Source organism: Polyergus mexicanus, unplaced genomic scaffold (assembly GCF_030449975.1).
Source record: "Polyergus mexicanus isolate NDT 795.1 unplaced genomic scaffold, iyPolMexi1.0 SCAF_25, whole genome shotgun sequence".
NCBI classification, from domain to species: domain Eukaryota; kingdom Metazoa; phylum Arthropoda; class Insecta; order Hymenoptera; family Formicidae; genus Polyergus; species Polyergus mexicanus.
The window spans coordinates 3,821,869-3,843,833 of NW_027223345.1; the positions used below are offsets into that span (position 1 = coordinate 3,821,869).

The window sequence follows — 21,965 nt, forward strand, 5'->3', positions numbered from 1 at the left end:
AATTTTTCAGCGTTGATTACGAATCCGGCTATAAAAATGGCGTATCGTGTCAAATTTTTGAGAAAACCTTAATCAAAGTTGCTAAAATAAGCGTTTTTGCAACTTACGCGCGAATTATGTCATTCGATGGGGACGTGTTCCAGAAAACAGCGATAGCTCAAAATGAAACTCAAGACTTATCCTTATGATAAAAATGCCAAAAGTCCCAGGCAGGAAAGATTTTTCTGAAAAAAAGTGGTCGAAACATAAGAAACATCATTTATCGCAATGTCTCTCAGTCATACGTTTCCAATTGTCCGTTACTAATGCCAAAAACTACTCTACTCTTGTTCTTAAGTGATAGCGAACACAAAAGCCTACACATACCCACTTTCATGATTTAAATGATTTTTCAAAAATTTGATCCGCCATTTTTAATTTTGAAATTTGAACACGTGATGAGTGACCAGGCAAACATATACCATACCGACTTTCATGATTAGAATAATTCTTTTAAAAATTTTAGTAACTGACAATCGGAGACATATGACTGGAGGACATTGCGATAGATGTTTTTTATATTTTGATCATTTTTTTCAGGAAAATCTTTCCTGCCTGGAACTCTCGTCATTTTTATCATAAAGTATAAGCCTTGAGCTTTATTTTCAGCTGTCGCTGCTGTCTGTAGTACTTTAGAGCTTTATTTTCAGCTGTCCTCATCGAAAGATATAACTCATACAAAAGTATCAAAAACGTCTATTTTAGCAACTTTGATTAAGGTTTTCTCAAAAATTTGACACGATACGCCATTTTTATAGCCGGATTCGTAATCAACGCTGAAAAATTTATCAAAAATGACTTGGTAATGAGTTGGATACGTATTCAAGAGCCCCGAGATGCGTTTGGCGATGTGTGTTTAAAATTTTGTATCCGTGTCGTGAGAAATGAACGTACACGTTAAGGTGGGTATACACTTAGCGAACGAATACCGAACGAACAGCGAATGCAAACGTTCATTATTATCATTCAGCAGATATATACGCCAAAGCGAATGCGAACAGAACGTTCGATTCGCATTCGGCTCGATTCCCTCATGAAGCGGTACATCAAAGACAATTCGTGCGAGAAAAACGTTCAAAACGTTTCGCATTCGCTGTTCGTTCGCTAAGTGTATACCCACCTTTACACGATCGAGCGCTACATGATGGCGAACGTATCGTATATCTTGCGTTCGCGAGTTGGAGACATTTGTCGAAGCGACACGCACACGCACGCGACCGGTGACGTCAATTCTCTCTATGTGACGCTATACAATTCGCAAATTATAGTCAAACAATCGGAATGTCGATTTCGCGATAACAAGAGTGCACGTCGGTCAATATTTACCGTTAACGATTCATACGTGCGAATAATTTGACGTCCTCATTACAGACCATACGCCGCCTGTTTTTAGCGTGCCTTCACGCCGCGCGTTTTGACGCATATTGCGTGTCCCACGCGTATGGCGTAGTATGAAGCGCGCGTGAGAGTGGGAGAGAGAGAGAGAAAGAGAGAGAGAGAGAGAGAGAGAGAGAGAGAGAGAGAGAGAGAGGAGGCGAATAGCTATACTTCGCCGTTATATCACAGCCGACGTTGCGTAAAATACCACGCGCTCTACAGCTTGGCACACGCTTCTCTTCTGTGTTACAGAATACGTAGTACGTGACCGCTTTTCGCCCCTCTCTTGGCCCCCTTTTAAATCCCCCTCGTGATTCCCCTCGTCTCGCGTCGCTCCCCACTTCCCCTAGTTGGAGCGCGACGACGCGATTCTCTCGTCGAGTCTCTTTATATACGCGCCTTTACTCGCATGTAAACCACGCCGAAGCTCCTCGTCATACGCAGCGAAAGTTTGTTTTCGTTCCTTCCCTGCTCGTCGCCGCTCTTTCGCGCTTTACTGTCGTCCTCCTTACCGGAATTCTTTTTTAATCTCCGCGCGCATCAGCGACCGCTCTCAATTTAATTCAATTGGCGAATCGAAGAAACGGAATAAAAACCAAAGATGCTTCCGAGTAGAATCTTTATATATTTTAGGGGGATGAAGAATTCAATTAAAGTAAGTTATATATATTGTATGTATAGTGTGTATTGTATAAAAAAAATTAAAGTCTTATAAAATATTTTTTTTCTTAGAGGATTCGGGATATTTGAGCGAGAAAATCCGATAGAAAAATGTTTAATTATACAAGAATTTAATTTATACATATCCATATTATATAAAATTAAAATCTTATTAAAATATAAGGTGTCTACTCCTTGGGAAACCTAGAATTCTCAGGGAATTCCCTGGAATTGTCGTTTTTACCTTGAAAAATCAGGGAATTCTCGTGGAATTTCATTCAAACTCAGGGAATTTTTCTCAAAAATTCTCTCTTTCATCATTTTATTTTTATATTGCAAGCATCGGCAATCTGATTAATCAATAATTGTGAATTATATGTTTCAAATATATTATAAATATATATCTTTCTCTCTTTGATTATATGTTCACTGTCATAGCAAAAAATACTGAATATATATTTGTAATTATTAACAATTAATGATAGAAAATGAAAACATTAAGCAAATGAAAAGTCTTCATCTTACGAAAGTCATTCAGTTCTTTTCAGTTCACATTTTAAAATTTAATATTTAAAGTTTAAGTGGTTTATTTTTCCTTTCTATGAATGCAAAGCGTTAGAAAACGTACACAAAAAATTTTATTTGAAAAAGTTCCATCTAAAATTTCTCTCATTTTGTCTGAAATTTTGAACAAATTACCTGAAAAATCAGGGAATTTTTTTACAAGCTTTGAATAAACACCCTGAAATACTTTCTTCGAGAATTGGAATATTTAAGGGAGAAAATCTGTCAGCACTTTCATCGCAACGGAAAGAACTGTCGAAAAATCGGCACCTAGAAACACCCTACTATTAAAGCGATTGTGCGGAACGCGATGAATGAACGCGTTTAAACGTCCTTCGTACGCGAGCTCGCGCCACCCATCCGGTGAGAAAGAGAGAAGGAGATAGAGCTGTCTTGTTTTATCGATGAACGGATATGAAATCGCGGATGAAGAAGGGCGTGTATATAAAGATGGACGCGATCTTAATTCCACGAAGGAGGTAACCAGAAGAGGGAACGCATTAAAATAAAAGACTTACACGCGTAACGAGCACGAGAACGCTCGCGATTCCACGGCTCTGATGCATACATACGCGCGCATTTGCATTCGAAAGTTAACGAAGTGTAGCGTAAACGATATAATGATATCGATGCCGGTGGATTGTGCGATATATTATGAGAAAATGGTAATGCAAGTGGTATGCAATTATGGAACTTCCTACTCTTTATATCATTTTTGTTTTTATGGGACTTTGTGGATTTAATAGACAGAGGCGTTCTGTGTATCAAGCGTAACGGCTTCGGGGGGGGGAGAAAAAAAAACTTTCGAGCAATATTTCATTTTTCTCTCTGGCGATGAACGCGGAGCTCCGAGACGAAGTTTCGTGACCGACGTTGCATGATATAATACCGTGAAAATGGCAGTTTTCACCTCGTTCGTTACAGCCGCTACCGTGTGCGATGATGAAGTCCATAAACAGCCACCGATAGTGGATCTGCATATTCAGATGGATTCTTTTTTACTTTCGTGACGCGAGTATCGCCACTCCTCGAGCGATATATTGTCATGACAAACACCGACACGTCGCACGCCGTGTGATTAGTTATAACAATAACACAATACACATACATGCACAAACGCCAATTATTCACGCTTCAGCGCGCGAGAGAATCCACGCCTCTTTTCGCGAAGCGGAGAGACTTCTTCGCGCTCTCAACTCGATCAAATCGCCGCTGATGTGCAATAGGTACGAGCAATATAAAAACGCCAGTATCCAGGGTGGGGCATTTATATTGAGATCTAACATAAATATCTTAAAAATGCAGCAAGATAGAAAGAAATGTTTCAGACAAAAGTTGTTTGGTTTTAAGAGGGCCATAAGGTGGTGCCATCAGTTTGACCTTGGGTGGAGGCGCTTCGGAGATTTCAATGTCAATCTTGTTTTTTTAGACGGAAACACCCCAATTTTTTTACATAAATCGATTCCTTGCAATATTCCGCATAAAAAGTTATAGAGGTATGATGGCCGAAAGTTTAATAGTTTACGAGATATTTTATACTTTATTTTACTACTTTACTTCGACATAATTTTACATAAACTATGAAATATCTCATAAAATTATTTATTTTGCAATAATGTTACCTTAATATTTTAAGCTCGAAAAATGAGAGAAATCAATTGGTGTAAAAAAAATAAAACAAGATTGACATTGAAATCTCCAAAGCGCCTCCACCCAAGGTCAAACTAATGGCACTATCTTATGACCTCCTTAGAACCGAACAACTTTTGTGTAAAACATTTCTTTCTATCTCGCTTTATTTTTTAGATATTTAGGTGTCTCAATATAAACGCCCCACAATATATACGCATCAGCAAAACGCGATTCGCGCGCGCATGCGCGCGTGCGAATCTCTCGGTTATTCCGTCTATTTTCCCGGCCTACAATTTCTTCGCGGCACAGCATCCGCTGTAAAATCGCTTAAATCGATGAAGCGGAAGACTAGCGGTCGATCGTTTGTCCCACATCGCCGAGACGTGAACTCACAGCTGTAAATCAGCATTGTGCGAATTCACGAAGGAACATCGATAAGAATGACAACGATGCCTAAAACTATCTTTCAGCTATGAATTCTCTGAATTTGGTGTAAATTTTTCTTCAACTGAAATATATATATATATATATATATATATATATATATATATATATATATATATCGAGAGAGCAATCGTCTTTCAATTACAAATCATGAACAATAAAAGAATTTCCGTAAAGTAGTGAATGCGAAAAGGAAATGGATATATATTTTTATTTTTCATTTAATTTCTTACAGATATATCGATAATATTTTAAATAATTTTTCATTTTTTTTTGCGGCGCAACGATTTGATAAAAACTTTTTTTTTTACAATATTAATATACTGTTATTATTAATATTATTAAGTAGCTAAATAAAAATTTTCAGACCAAAAAAAATTTTTTTTTAAAAGTTATGCGAATATTTGCAGAACTCCTCCAATTTTAGATCGGCTGCATGGTGTGCATGAAAACGTTCGTTTATTATAACCGAGTTTTTTTTTTTTTATTAAGCTTATTAATAGCTATCTGTTATCCACAAGCGTTTTTACAAAATTTTAAAAAATAAAAAATGGCGACATGAAAAAAGTTTCGTTTAAAAAAAATATCCATCTTTCTTTGTTTATAATAAAAGAATAGGAAATCGGATTTTTAGAAAGACTTCATTAACAGATGTGGAATCTTATTAGGATACAAAATTTGAAGTCAATCCGTCGAATTTAACCCGAATTTTCATGCATATCACGCATAAAAGTATAAATATTCGCATAAAAAAAAAATTTTTTTTTTCTTTATCAAGTCGTTGCGTTGCAAAAAGATCTAGAAAATGTACTGATTTTTCGACAGCGTAAACGGATATACCCCCTTAATTAAATACGACAGCGTAAACTCTCTCACTGCATTCTGTCCGCTGTTCTTGACACATTAGCGGATTGAGGCCTCGGCCAATCGCCCGGCGTTTCGACACCCGTCCGATACTCGAAAGGCTAAATTCTTCGTCGCGATTTATCAGACGAGACGTACGATGAAAATCCGTGACATATATGTGAAAGCGGTCTAACCACATGCGCGTTTTAGACAAGGACGCCGCGGCGGGTGGCCGGCCGGCGACGCCTCTGCTCGCTCGTATGTGTACAATCGTATATACCTTCTCGACCCACTTTTCTGAGAAAGGCCCGCTTTTCTCTCCTCGATGTAGCGAATACGCGCCACTTTTCCTCGTGTTCTCGCGTTCTACGCCGCGTAATCCGCGAGCCGGCTCCCCTCAAAAAAAAAACAAAAAAGAGAGCCACGCATGAAGCTAAAGAGCGAGGCTCGTATTATCGCTGCGCAGCAAGATGATTTTCTTGTCGGCTAAGTGGAAGGAATAATAATGACCGCGGGAGAGAGAGAGAGAGAGAGAGAAAGAGAGATCGACGGGGAGTCTCGCGGAAGCCGCGCACGCGGTGTGTATGCCGGGTGCTCCCCCTCACCCCTCCACCCGTCCCCTTCCCTTGTCCATGTGTTACCTCCGCACGCACAAGGTTACATTATCGATCATAATTTACAACGCGTGCTGCACCGTTACGTCACTGGGACTTCGTTTACGAGCGAGTTATCGCCGGATGGGAAAGCGCGCAAACGTACGTGCTTCGCGAGGCAACAGCTGATTTTACAAAGGCGAACTTAAACTTGAAAATATTATAACCGATAAGCTTCTCGTATCAGCTGGACGGTAAGGTAAGGCGTCACCTTCAGAACGCGTGCATGGATCTTATACGTGGGTTTTCTCAAAATATCAGAAATGCATCTTCCACAAATACTGATTAATATTATTAAAATATGCATGATAGGATCATCGAAAAAATAATCTTATCATGCATGTAAAAAAAAAAAAAAAAAAAAAAAAAAAAATCATAAAATTCATTTATCTAAAATTTTAGATATATTCAATACCATTCTCTCTCTATTTTTCGCGTTTATAACGAAGTATAAAAATTGAAAATTGATATATATAGAGTAACTTTAAGACAGATTTTCATAAAAATTATATTGAAAAAAAAAGAATCGTGTTTCGTTTTCAATCAAGTATAAGTGTCGAGGGCTAATAATATGTAACAAGTTAGATATGCTGAGTCCATAGCTTCGATTCTAGCACTTCCTGCGGCCGATACTTAAACCGTATCGCAGCCTTCATAGTCGCGGAACAATTTTTTACGATCGCATTTTACACGACGCAGAATATCTTATCACTCGCGTTCGAAATTCAATCTATAGAAACGTATAGCGAATCCATTTAGTTTTGAATAAGTAATTTGCATAAATTTCGCGGTACGTTGATCCGTAAGAATGCGGGAAAGGAAGCATCGCGCTATCTCCCGATTTACGCGAGCCGAGACAATCGATCGGGGAAGTTTCTCGCTCGCGCGAAAACGACAGGGTCGTAACGCATGTTACGACGAGCGCGCGCGCTTATTCCGGCACGCGCGGCTAGCGTGGGCGAGTCAGCAGCGATTATTTCGTCCGATGGTGGAATTCCAGAACGACGACGACGACGACGACGATGCCGAGTAAAGACACATACCGACATGGGCGCGTTCCGTTTCGCAATTCCGACTTCTCGCCGACTCCATCGCCCGACCGCGAACACGATGCGCAATTTAACCTATCGCGATCGGGGAAGCCCCGTCCGTCCGTCGAATCGCGATGAACCTTTGCGATCGCTCGCTATTATGCATCGCGCCGCAGCAAGCCGTGACAAAGCCGTTTCAATATCCAAGATGATCGTGCCCGAGTGTGCTAATGATCGCGACACAACGTTGCAGATGATGGGGGGGGGGAGAGGGGGGCAGAGGGGGAACGGTCCCCGGAGTTTACGAACTCCGAGATCTGTTACGTTGTTTCCAAACTCAAATTCGAGCTCGCGAGTCGAGAGAAAGGTGGATCGTAATAACGCTCGCACAGCGCGGCTGCGAATTACGTTATTTATCTTATCCGGCTTTTGCTAAAAAAAAAAAAAAAAGAAAGAAAACAAAATTTCGTCGCGAATATAAATAGACTTCGATAACGCTCGATTCTTTTGAAACGCATCGGGAATATCGGTATCGCTCGTTCAAGCTCGAATGAAGGAAACTTCCTGCTTACGTCATAAACTTATCGATTGCACCGGGATTTTTTTTTCTTTAACGGCGTATTTAGAGCCCCGTTAGGATAATTCGGCCTCTAGAGACGTTTTTCTTCCTTCGAAAACCGATCATTAATCTGCGAATGGTTTCGAGTTAAGAAAAAAAAAGAAAAGCGCTTCGTTCTATATTAAACCAGCAAATTTTTTTTTTTTTTTTTAATGTAAGCGAGGAATTCGCTACGATAGTAGCTTAATTTGCAAAAATTAAAATGGAGTTGTAATTTACTTGTATAAGAAACTCCGATACAGAGCCGACTCATATTTATCCGCTTCTCTTCCGCGTTTATTATAGTATTTCAATCACTATTTACGTTTTCAACCATTTATCTCATTATCAAGTACATGGAAAAAAAAAAAAAAAAGAAATTAGCCGCCGTAGTTAAAAACTGCGCGTGATAACTAGATTTCAGTCGTAATATATGGACAGCGAAGATCTTAGTTGCGACACATATTTATTAGATGCAACAGCAAACAGTTTTGCTGCAGTTTAGAAATTTATTTCGCAAACCACGATTAGCTATAGTAGCGAAATTTTTTTTTTTTTTCCGTGAAGTTATTTCTGTAAAAGAATGATTCATGTGTAATACGTGGTATGTGAGAAAAAAAGAATGTTTTTTTTTTTTTAACGCGTGATTATTATCGAAAGAATTCGCGTATCGCGAAATAATCACGAGAAAGCATGCGATGTCGCAAGAAGAGATCTTGCCGTGACAACGCGAAAGAAATTAAAAAGAGAAAGATTTAGAAATCGAACTCGTGACAGAGAGTCCTTAAGACGCGTAAGTTAAGTTCATCGACTTCTCCTCCGAGCTTACTCAGCTCGTGGCAACAGGCGTGTCTGATTATATTAATAAAAAGAAAGTCTCGCGCACGCATGGCCGACGCGGATAACAGAACGCTGGTCGAAGAGCGCAAGCTAAGCTAGGTGTCATAAATGTCTTAACATTCACCAGATGCACTTTCTAAAGACGCTTTTGAAAAAAAAAAAAAAACCGTTGAATTATAGCTACGTATTTGTAGTAATAGTCGAATAATAATACACAGATAACATTTAATATATCTCAGACATAAGACGAGCGAAACGTGTTGAAGATATATAAGTTTATTCGCACACTCACATAAATATAATTTATAAAATATCCTCCTTCCTCCCCCCTCCTCTCTCTCTCTCTCTCTTTTTTTTGTTTGTTTAAATTGAATTGTATACCTGAAATGTTGGTATACCTTTTTAAAATTTCGTAGATTGTTCTACCATTTCTTCTGAGTATCTGCAAAATCGGAGCACAATTCTCTTAATGGCTTGAAAATCATTTAAGTTTAAAATTAGTATTGATTCTTATGGAAAATTGCCTATTGTAGCATTTATTGACAAATTTGACAAGGAAAAAATATCGTCAACAGAATAAAAATTTTCACGTATATTAAGAAAATTCTAATAAATATTTGTTGCAAAACTTTATTTAGATCCACTTGTTCGTTTAAAAGTTATTTACAAATTTATTTATTATTTTAACCATTTTAATTAATTAATTTATTATTTACAAATTTAAAAATTGTAGAAAAATATTATCTGTCTGCTTTCTCTCTCTCTCTCTGCTATTTACTCGTTTCTTTTTTCTTGCAATTGATTTCAGGAAGTATTCACATCGAAAATTTTCATCATAAATTATGAAAAATATTAATTATAACTATTTTCTTTTACGAAGATGTTAAAAATCTTTTTATATATAATCTGGATTTATTTATATGATTTTTCAAACAGTATAAACATAAGAAAAATGATTGCTTTTTTTTTTTAATTTTGACAGTTTTTGCTACTATTGTACAGCCAAAACATCCTTAAACGTGCCGATCTCTGGTAAATGTGTTGAGGTATATATGGCGCTTAACGTACAACGTGGGCAGCTTCAGCGCACTTCTGGAACGACTTCTCTCTCTCTCTCTCTCTCTCTCTCTCTCTCTCTCGTGCTGTTTATCATGCGCTTAGACTCGCTGTTACTCGCGAACAACGGGTGCACATACGCCGGCGATGCTGGCCTGGTTTAATAGCGTGCAAAGTAGATATCCGCGATCCATCTTGCGTAACCTATTTACCGACCAAGTGATGCGAGCACGTATGATATAATTCAGCGTAGCGGCGAGAAATCTCTTATATCATCGCCAATAACGTTTTAAACGCTCGACAATGCTGATAGTTTATCTCTGCAGCTCGCATTCTTACCGTACATTTAATATTAAACGTTCGATTTTCAGGTTTATTCATCAAACGTGACAATCGCGTTCAATATCGTGAGAGAATCTAATTTTTTGAATAAAACCGAGAATATATAATGTGTCTTTGTAATAGAGTTTTCACGTATAAACATCCACGGTACCTTTTCAGTCTACATAACTCTCACGGTACATTTGATAGAAATTCCATCACTTATTTTATGAACACCTTATACGTCATGTTTAGCTCGAGGATATCAATATTCGCGAAACGATAATTTATTACAGATATCGTATGGCCAGGAGCAAGCTTTCTCCAATCGACAATGAGCATATTTCTTTTTCATTATTCTAAACCAGCAATCGTGATCTAAACCGGATAGACTTTCGTCATGCGCCTTGTCGCGAAAATTTCTGATCCTTGGACGCGAGCGAATCCTTCCCATGATGGATTTTTAGCTTTTTTTAACTTCGCGATAATTTTAACAAGACGCGAGAGATTGGCCATCTGCTGTCACGGTGAAGCTAACTGAAGGAGCGATGAATTATCCGTTGGATATCATCTTGTGGCTGTCGGCAGCTGTGTTGGATGGATGGGAGAGTAGGCTCTCCCTCACGAATCAAACCGGCATCCGCGGATAAGCGAGGCCACGACGAAAAGCAAGGAGATATTAAAACTCCGGTGGCAAGCAACGGCGGAGAGATAAGACGGTGTTATTTGCCGGAAGTGTTAGCCCCCGGCCCAGATAATGCCGCCCGATTGCGCGGTTTATGGAAAAACATCCGCGAGACGTCCTTTACGCGTCGCAAAAGCGCCGACGTAGCGGGCAAACAGTTGATTCGATCAAATATTTGTACATTAATCTCGTAATACCGGATATCGTATATACATACAAAAATACACGCTGTACATATGTATATACAGTATCGGTAATTTTCGTTAATAATACAATACAATATTATCCAATTATTAGTAATGCTCGTAACAATCATTTCTACGATATATTTGTACGCAGCTTGTTTTCTTCCTTCTTCTTCTTCTTCTTCTTCTTCTGATATGACTGGGAGACTTTCCGAAAGGAATTGTCTATACACCATTAACTAGGTATAGGTATTAGATAGGTTAATATATGATAAACTAATATAGGTATTGGATAGGATAATATATGATAAACCAATTATAGGCATTATATAGGATAATGTGTGAAAACCTCTTTTTGAGTCATATGGGAGGATGGGACCCGAGCGGAATCGAACCTGGAATCTTTCGATTACCAGCCTGCGACTCTACGCCCGGCGCCACGCATCGCCCCAGCTTGTTTTCCGATACTGGGTCAATGAGGAGATAAAGTACCAGATGGACAAACGCTTTGAGATTATCAATGAAAACGTTACTCGATATTATACAGGGTGTCCCAGAATTGATAATGGAAGAAAGAGGCATTCTACAGATCAAACAAAATAAGGTAAGATTGTCCTACGAACATGTGTCCGGAAGCGCATCCTCCCTTAGTTACAGTCCCCCAAAGTTTCCCGAAAAAAAAAAACTCAAATTTATTATATATTGTCTAAACTTGGACCTTATATATTTGGGCGAATTTTACGAAAATTGATGCATACGATATCTTTGTGCATTTTATTCATTTTTGATGTCAAAAATTGTCTAAAAAAATTTCAAACGGGGTTTAATTGGGGGGACGAGGGGGGCCGGGGAAGAGAGAGAGAGAGAGACTACATTTCAATGTACCAAATTGATGCAATCAATTTGAAATACGTTAATAAAAAAATTAATATTTTTTGATTCTGATTTTTTCACACGATGAAACTTTGGGAGGGAGGGGGGGGAGGGAGGGGACTATAATTCAGAGGGGGTGCGTGACACATGTACCGTGTCAGAGTTTCCGGACGCGTGTTCGTAGGACAATTTTATCTTATTTCGTAGAATATGCCTCTTTTCTTCTACTATCAATTCTGGAACAGCCTGTATATGAATATGACAGAAAAATTCTTTCTCTCTATAAAAACATCAGTTTTAATAATTCACAAAACTTAAGGAAAAAAGAAGAAAAAATCGCTTTTTAAAAACGTCTACAAAATTTTGAACGCGATACTGATTCGCACTATTCAATAATTGCTATGGGTACCTCGACTTTATTCATCCCCCCCCCCTCTTCCCCCCTCCAGATTCGTTCATTCGCGACCTACACCGATAGACGCATGTCCCGTACGCACTCGAAACATTGTTTACGTCTCGCGTCGTCGTAGACGCGCGCGCGCTCTCTCGTGTGTATGTGTATGTACATATACATATATAATTGGGGACAGTCAGATTCGGGTGGCGGCCGGCCGGTGCCGGGATGTCTATCTTTGGATGGACGCACGAGAGAAGCGTGCGGGCGCTCGCGCGGATTCTCTTACTCAATCGGCTCGCACACACCTCATTCGTGCCGTGCCGTATCCGTGCCAATATACCAGATGACCAGTGACATCGTTAAAAGCGGCGCCATTACTTCGAATGAGCAGCCGGATATTTCCGTAGTGCCGGCCGGCCGGCCGGTGCACTTTCCGCGAAACGCACTCTTAAACCGCTCTGGAGCCGCAGAGTTCCGCTACCTTCTGCGTCCGTCGTTGCGATTGAAATGCATCCGAAGCCGGCTGCGTTTAAATGCAGCGAAAAAAAAAAGAAATTATTTAAATGTCGATTGACATGGAAATGGTGGTAAAATTTATTTACGCGAGATTCTAAAAATTGAATTTTTATAAATTTAAAAATCTTAATCCTTTTTTCTTGCCCCCCCTCCCCTCCCCCTCCCCCCTCCCCCCGCACAATAATATCTATAGAAATCATATATAAAGTGAAGAGTAGTATATTTAATAATTAATATAAATATAAAAGAAGAAAAAAAAAATTGTAAATTTAATTATTTTCCAAGTAACAGAATTTAGAATTATTGCCCTCGTTTGATCAATGCTCACTTTTATTTATTTTAGTCGATTCTTTTTGATAAAATACAATGGAAGAGGGAAAGTGTGAGACGAAAGGGGTTTTATCGATAGAAAGTTCTTTATCGTCTTTGGAAAGATTTTCAATTCTATAAATTGAATATTATATTCTTCGAAATTATTTTTGACATAGTAAATTTCGTGCAAAAAAATGTAAAAAAAATTGTGTACAATATGTTTAATTGACGAAAAGCGCTATTCCACGTTCCTCGCGCTCGGGGTTCCGCCATCGTATATCGTCGCGATAAAATTGCGCGGATTCAGCGGTACTCAACTTCATCCGTCATGCGCGATTATCCATTTGCGTGAGTGTGTTGACATTATGCGTATCTATTTGAATGACTTCACCTTGCAAGGCTGCTATTGATAAGTAATGACCGCTGGTAGTGAGATCTACACCTGTCACGGATTTAGAACGTGACGACTGATCGAGCGACTAAAGACGCGTTATAAATGTTGCTTCTGGCAACGATGCTATTGTATTGATCATTCCTGACATGTTGGACCAATCCGTTGAATTTAATTATCGCAATTAAAATATTCACGCGCATATATTATGGAGAGCGCAAAATTAATATTAGGTGTACAACTTTGCTTCCGCCGTTTTCCTATAGATGGCCCTAGCGGTAACTAATGGTCGAAATAAATTGATCATAGACGTCATGCGATAAACTTGGGCATCTGTCAACATAACCCCATAGAAACATTAGTCGATTTGTATCTGCATCATAAAGTTATTCTCGATTGAAAATGTCAGTTTACGAGGCAAATTCTCGTCATTTGCGGGGGATTTTAATTTTCTCCTTCAATATGAAGAAATCTGCGGCTAAGGCTCATCGAATGCTCTCAAATACTTATGGTGAAGCCGCTATTAGCGAAAGAACGTGTCGCGAGTGGTTTTAACGCTTCAAGCATTACTTAATGAAGACTCGAGTCAAAGTCAAAAAGAATTGGCACGATCATTGGGAGTGATTCAACAAGCAATTTCCAAATGTATAACCAGTTTTTTACAATAAAGCCTCGAATTTCGGGAAAAAAAAAACGGCGGAAGCAAAGTTGTACACCTAATAATTAAAACATATTATTTTAATATTCTACATTTACACATTTCTGCTTGCATATAAATTTCAATTGTACAACAAAATCATAATTTTTCTACCGTTCAATGCGTATAGCTAATCAAAAGCATTTATAACGTACTTTTTACTATCCCCACCATTTACGTCATTAACCTTTAGCTCGGCTGCTTATACGTCATTAACATGACAGATTTGCGTATTTGAACGATAAAGTTATTATCCCTCGGCTTAATTTTTCATTTAATATTAATCTAGCATTAATAAAAAAAGTTTTACTTTTCTTTATATCTTCGTAATATCTGACATTTAATTTTTATCAACAATTACTTGTATGTTAAAAATTAACTGAATAAATAGATGCTATTCATACGTGTATAGCGCTTATTTAAATACTCCTGATTCGCAGTCAAATAGTTAAAGGTTAATGATGAATTAACATTTCGTCGGACGTATGGAGTGCAGGAAAAAAAATCGGTGTCTCGCATAAATTTGTCGACGCGCAAGAAGATACTGCAGAAGCATGCGTAAACTTGGAAAATCACCATCTACATGTATTTACATTAACGAGCTGCGCTATTTATCGATTCACGGTTCAGAGACTTTCGGCGCCGTTAAAAAAGTCTGCCACTCTCTCCCGCCTATCTATATTATACGCGTAAACAAATGTCTAAGAGAGATATCTCGTTTGAAAGAGAGAGAGAGAGAGATTGATCGTTACTACACCTTAGAATTCTATCGAAACATTAATCCGCGACGCCTCGCGATGATTAGAGCGTGACGGAGGGTCGTAAAAAAAAAAAAAAAAAAACCCTACGATTCTCGATAGCGCGTACGCACGTGTACGGAAACATGTTGCAAAATTGCAAGGTTATGTGGGAAAAAAAAAAATGTTTACATGTAACGCTTACCTCGCGATCGAGATGAAAATCGTGGCCGGATACCGAGTGACAGCGACACTTTGCTCCATACTACGTTTTTCCACGGAGCAACACGGTTTCTGCGAAATGGAGCCGCGCGCCGGTCACGCCTCAGCTGTCTAACGGAGGTGGAGAGAGAGAGAGAGAGAGAGAGAGACATTGCGTTAATGCGTTCCACGTGGGGTCAACCCCGGTAGCCGGTGCACCGGGCGAGTACTATCGTATCCGCTTCGCGCGGGCATAAAAGCCGCGGCTATCGCTTCGCATGCGAGCGAGCGAGCGAGCGAGCGACCGTGCGTGCATGCGTGCGTGCATGCGTGCGTGCGGAGCTGCCGCCGGCCAGTGCCTCTCATTACGAATCTTAGCGCGCCCGTATAGCGGTATCGCGACTACGTGTATGTTTCTCCGGCACGCTTCACCGACCGTAACGATGGACGAACCTACACCTGAGGGATAAAGCTCCCCTTGTCGAGAAATTCCGATGTTGAAATATAAGCTTAATAAGGGAGATTTTAATAAGGATTAGCGAGTATTGTGTAAATGGCAGGGGGATTAGAGAAAGAGAAAATCTATCAATCGTTGAAAACCGATTACTGCGAGCTGACGTTTAATCTTAAAATTTTAACAGTCAGTATGATTTTGTTTGCATAATGAGTTGCCGTTTATCAAATCGCTACTATTTGCGTCGAACGGAAATATTGTAACTGTACAAGCGAGTAGTATAAAATTATTGCGAGCGTGTGGAAACTTTTAATCGCGACGATTTATTCCTCACGTTAGGCATTTGTCACGGCGTATTGCGTTTCCGCGGGCGTAAAAAAATCCACGCGGCGGAATATGGCCCGTAATACGAGACGAGAGAAAATTGACGGATCGCGAATCACGTGTGACGTCAACGACGCGAGGAGCGTCGTTCCCCTCCGTCAAACCCGCTCGTTAACCCGTCCGCCTTTATCGACATTCAATTTTACCGTCTCGGGTTCATAGCGCGAGACATTTCTTGATCAACTTTGTAAATTTACCATATTAATACTCGCGCGTGTGTGTGTGTCGGGTTTCTTATTTTATAAATTATTACGACGCTAGCTGCAAAAATGAAGCAGCTTACATTAAACTTTTTAAATATTCGATAACTCTTAAATTATAATTCACACACTTCAATAATAATTTACGAAGAACGATAAACAATTACTGCATATTCGCGTTTGGAAAAATTCACATTTTTCGTAAAAAAAAAAAAAAAAAAAAAAAAAGAAGGAGAGAGAAATCAGGTAGTAAAATTTTTTCAAATTTTCGAAATAAATATTATACGCGTGTAACTCTTAATAATTAATTTAATTATTCGGACATCTAATAGAGTGAGCGAAAATATAATCCGTGGATTGAAAAAGAAAAAGAAAAAAGAAACCGTGAAAGAGAAGCGCGATAAAGAGTAAAATATTTTAAAATTTACTTCTTGTCTCATCTCATTAGTATACGTATGTACAATCGTTTCGCTCGGCAAGCATTTCCGCCAAAAATGACGGAGGAGAGAGGAAATAAGGTCAAGAGAGGCGCGGCCGGATTCTCCGGCGTGTATCTCGAGAAGCTAAGCATCTAGCAACGCGTACGAATTGGGATGCAACGCGTGGCGAGGTGAAGGTCCCCCTCCCTCCTACTGCATATCATCTATCCCGTCGACGCGGAGCGAGAGGAGAGGCCCGCGCGCTCATGCGCACCGCATAAATGGGCCAGCCACTCGATCGTCCACTTTAGGAACGAGGTCACGAAAATTAAATTTTCCGATTAATAACGACACACGCGCATCCCGCCGGTCGCGGCAGATTCGTATCGACAATTTTACGAGAGACACTCTCTTTCTTTTTAACAGAGCTCGATCCCCGGTGTCTCCTCTTCTTTCGCAGGACAACGAAGCTTTACAAGCTCGTCGTAACTCGGATTATCCCGAACAGCGCGCGCGCGCGCCTCTTTTCTTCGAAGGGGGCAAACCGTGGCATAAATCTGACGAAATTAGATCACGCGCGGATCTTGTGATACGGGGCCGCTCGCCGATGTTATCGGGCGAGCGTATTGCTCCGTTATGGAGCGCTCGCGCGATCATCTCGCGAAACGGGCGGTAGCGCGCGCGCAGGCGCGCGAGCGCTTTCTTTGACAGGACGCTAATCCGTGTCGGAGCGAGCGAAGGAGAGAGAGAGAGGCCGTAGTATGCCGGCCACAGTATGCCCGCATTACGCCTTCGATTCGTTAATCTTCTCAAGGATCGTTAACCCATCGGACTCTAAGAATACCCCAATGTGACATGTGCAGCGTCTACAACCGGTTCCCCCTCGAGACGCTGCTGCCGTCACACGTATCGCGAACTCTTCCTTTCGAATGCGTTTTCTACGCAAAAATAAAAATGCAAAGCTGTCCGACTTTCGATCTTATCGAAGTTGATTTGAAATGACTCCCGGAGAAAAGGAACGCGTCAGTTTTAAGAACGCACGTCGCGTCACTCTTGAAGTTGGCTAACGATAAGTTGGAGAAGTACCAGAAGCGCTATCCTTCGGATATAAATTGCAATTGATTTGTTTGCCTCTTTTAAAATTTCTACAAGTAAACTTTCAACTTGAATTGTATAGAATAAAGTATTCTAAAGTTTCACGGCGTTAAAAATATTGTCCAAAGTGGTCCACGATGCATACATGTATATTCAAACAAATAATACAAATTTACGGCGCGGGAATAACACCAACTATAAAATTGATCACACTTGTCACACGTGTGTCCGAGCGATGATCAAGATTTTACACACACACACACACACGAATGTAAACTCACCTCTTGTCCGTTCGGGGCAATGACCACGTCCACCTCGTCGAGATGCTGACGATGTTCCGTGACCTCCGCGTGGATCTCTCTACCGTTGTACGTGAGATACACCTTCTGACCTGGTAGAAGCCGGGCGCTGGTGACGGAACCGAAGCCGGGGCCGATGAGGTCGCGATCCGAATACTCGGTGCTGGGACTCGGCGGACATCCGCCCGGCACGGCGTCGAAGCGCACGGAATAGAGGGTCTTCGGGGTGACGCTCTTCTGGCCCGGCGACGACTCGGCGGTGGCTGTCTGCGGCGACTTCACGGCGTAAATGGCGCCGCTGTAGTACTTGCCATCCTCGCCGGGAGCGCACACCCTGGTGCCGATTATGCTACGCTTCGCCAGCCTCTTGCCCGTCGACATTATTCGCAGCTTCCGCCGATGACGCGATATCACTCGGTCGGGGTGCCTGTGCGTCACGTGTGTATTATAGACGCTGCACTCTCGCGTGTTGCGATAATCGATAGACGGATCGATCGTGTCCGCTCTCGCGCGGAGTGTCCTGTTGCGCGTGGCACTCGGATAGACGCGCGACGCGACGTACATACACCGTTCCTACCGCGTTCACTTCGCGGAAAAAAAAAAAAAAAAAAACGCTCTCTCCGTTCAACAGTGTTCGACGCCGACACGAGGTGCACGGGACACACGCGGATCCATAGAGTCACCATACACCGGAGAGCGAGAGCACGCGTTGCGAGGACGGTGCGAAAGTTCGAAATTTCAACGAGTGCGAGGATAACACGCGCACCCCCGAAAGGACGCCAACTGTCACTAGCGAGCGGTTAGGATGTCACTCGGCCACCACGGTTTTAAATTCCACAAGAGAACGCTCGTTTTATCGCACTCTCTCTCTCTCTCTCTCTCCCTCTCTCTCACCCTCTATCCCACTTTAGGTCATCGTACCGTTCAACTTTTCGTCGCGCATCGATCACACGGGTGTATGCCTGCCGCCTGACGGCGGTGGCAGTTTAAATTTGCGCGGGGTGGAAGGGGGGGGGGAGGAGGAAAGGAGTCGCGGGGCTCTCTAGACGCTGGAGAGACGCGGTGGCCTCCGCGGCCTGAACACAGAACTCAGCGTATCAACAAAGCGGCGTGCACCGTCGCCCGCGTTCGTCACGCCGTCCGCATATTCGAGGCACTTCGTGATCGATTCGTGGCGATGCGTTGACGCGGACACGTTGGCTGACAGCATAATAATACGGGGCTGACGCGCGCCGATGATAGACGGTAAACCGAAGATAGACGACGGTCTGAGCCGGATCGCGATCGTACGTTTAACAGTGATCCGGTACGGTAGAAGGACTCGCGCTACCCGACACGTGACGCACAGCTGAGCGACCGGGAGGGACTGAGAGGACAGACTTGCCAAGCGGCTTTCACTGCGCCGGCCGGCCGTCCGCCCGTCCGGGAAAAACAGCTGATAGATAACAACAAAGCCACGTGATCCGGCCTCGTGCGCCCATTGGCCACTCGCTCTGACCTACTTACTCCGATTGGCCCTCCGCCCGGACAACGAGAGAAACGGGAAAAAATCGCAGACTAGAGCGCTTAGGCAAAGAGCGCCTGCCCGACGAGACGCTCCACTCCGTTTCCCCCTCCCTCTCCCGCTGCCGGTCTCCCCACCCCTCACCTCTCCGCCGGCCTGCTCCGACGCGCGTACTCGGCGTTCCCGGTTCCCGGCGTTTCCGCGAAACGACGCGCCGACTTTATGCATGCGCGTATCTCTCGCGCGAATACTCGAAAGCCGAGATGCTTCATGATCGATTTTCGGAATCGAATTTCGACGAACGGACGAATGTACGGGCAGTTTTTTAGCGTACTCGCGTCACGGAGCGGCGATCAGCTGTTACGCAAAATAACGTCCAGGCGGCTGTTTCGCCGTCAGCTGAGAATGTCGATGACGAAACGATACGAGCGGCCGGGCCGGCCGCACGGCAAAGCGTCTCGCTTCGCGAGACGTTCCCATCGATCCCTCGATACCATACTGTATCGCATTTCTCGCGAGATACGTCGTATTTCGTCGAAGCGCGCGCTACGAGAGATCGACGATGCGCGTATCGTGCGACGAAACGATCCCGATCCTGCGTTCCCGCAGAAGAAGATCGCGCTTTCCGCTTCAGCTGTCAGCGTCGATCGGCCATTTTGCGTCAGCTGAGTCGCTCGATGACGACACGCGGTGAGTGGAGGGTCTGGCGAGTGGGACGCTCCGAGACCGAAGCGCGGTTGCCAGCGCGGTAGACATTTTTGCGAAAGCTCACCTTTCTCGCGTGTGCGTGCACGTCGATAACGAATCGTACGCGTCGCATGTCGCGCGTATACATCTCCATAACCTTTTTCATCGTTTCTCGTTTATAATTACGAGAGAATCGAAGCGCGCGGACGCTCAAAGAGACGCACGTATGTACGCGTGCGAGTCGCTGGTCGCAGGCCGGCGACGTAAAGTGGGGATGTACCGCGTCAGCTGAGGGCGCCAGTGACGAAACGCGAGAGAGTGGACGATCTGCGACAGCTGGGTGCGACGACAGCGCGCGACGACGTTCCCGGCGTCGCGCGTACTCCGATGCGTAGTAAACGCATTTTTCCTCAATCGAGACGACCCGATGAATGTCGTGCGTCTATCGGGCGCGAAGAGTCTCGAAGAACGAGGACGGATTATCAATGCCGGGTTAATTCGAGACCCTCTCTCGTCGGCTCAATCGATCATCGTCCTCCGTCCCGGCGTTGATCGTTATGGCGTCGCGGAGGACGCGCGATGAAAATGGCCGGAAGATGTTACGATGGATGGATGGATGAGGGCGGAGGGGGAAGGGGGAGGGTAGAGAGAAAGGGGAACGCGGAGGTGGGGAAGGCGAAGCGGCGAAATAGAAGGCAACGGGCAACGGGGTCCACGCGCGCGTTCCCAGCAGCCTATCCTAGATTTATTTCCGTGGACGTTGTTGCGCAATATGCGCACCTCGCTGGTTAGCTCGGTAACCGCTCTGACCCTCATTATAAGTACGGAAGACGCGCCAAAGGGTAATGAGCGTCGTTTACCGAAAGCCCCGATGAATCTCGTCGTCCCCGTTAACGCGTCGCGATCCATTATCCCGATACGTCTCTGTCGATTCTTATTGTTAGCGAGCGTGATTCATTTCAATTCCGCATCACTGCAATAAATCGGCGTCGATAATATCACACGAGTTCTTTATATATGTATTATATATATATTTTTTGAAACATGGCGCGTTTTACCTTCTCCTATGTTTGGTTTGATGAATAAATAAATTAAATGAAAACGAAATAATTTTCTTTTATCGCGAAAGCTATGGAGTAATATTAGCTACAGGCCGTGGACAGATATACAATAAGAATATTTCAAAATCATAGACTATAATTGAAGATTATAATTGAAGGTCACAACAACCAACCAAACAACACATGTCTCTAAAAGACGTCTAAAAGACGATTTGAAGACCTCAAATTGTCTTGTAAATATTTTTAAATTATTTTTTGGCCTTCTTGTACTGTCTGGGAAAGCACTAATTTGTTTCATAAAGTTTCTTATACAGACTATATACAGGGTGGGGCATTTATATCGAGACACCTAAACATCTGAAAAATAAAGCAAGATAGAAAAAAATCTTTCAGACAAAAGTTGTTCGGTTCTAAGGGGGTCGTGAGATGGTGCCATTAGTTTGACCTTGGGTGGAGGCGCTTCGTAGATTTCAATGTCAATCTTGTTTTTTTAAATGGAAACATCCCAATTTTTTTACATAAATCGATTCCTTGCAATATTCTGCATAAAAAGTTATAGAGGTATGATGGCCAAAAGTTTAATAATTTACGAGATATTTTATACTTTACGCGACAAGCTGTATGTACATATCTTTCTCTATTTCTCTCAAATTAAGAATGTTTTGGCTATATAATAGTAGCAAAGAAACTTGAAAAACAAAACATATTCCTTACGTTTATACCGTTTGAAAAATCAAATAAATAAATCCAAATTACAAAAAAAAAAATATCACAAAATAATATGGTTTTTAACGTCTTCGTAAAAGA

At 42.1% G+C, this 21,965-nt stretch overlaps 1 protein-coding gene across 2 annotated transcripts in view; it reads right to left on the reverse strand.

Annotated features, from left to right (window-relative positions):
* Positions 1-19,317, reverse strand: part of Glut4ef (Glucose transporter 4 enhancer factor) — a 101,006-nt gene extending 81,689 nt beyond the window's left edge. Inside the window, exon 1 of one of the 2 annotated variants that reach the window (XM_070313804.1) lies at positions 17,889-19,317. In XM_070313804.1, the coding sequence (XP_070169905.1) occupies positions 17,889-18,470 (582 nt within the window). In that variant the 5' untranslated portion in view covers positions 18,471-19,317. The remainder of the gene's footprint in view (positions 1-17,888) is intronic. The other variant, XM_070313805.1, reaches the window with a different exon arrangement.
* Positions 19,318-21,965: the final 2,648 nt, after the last annotated feature.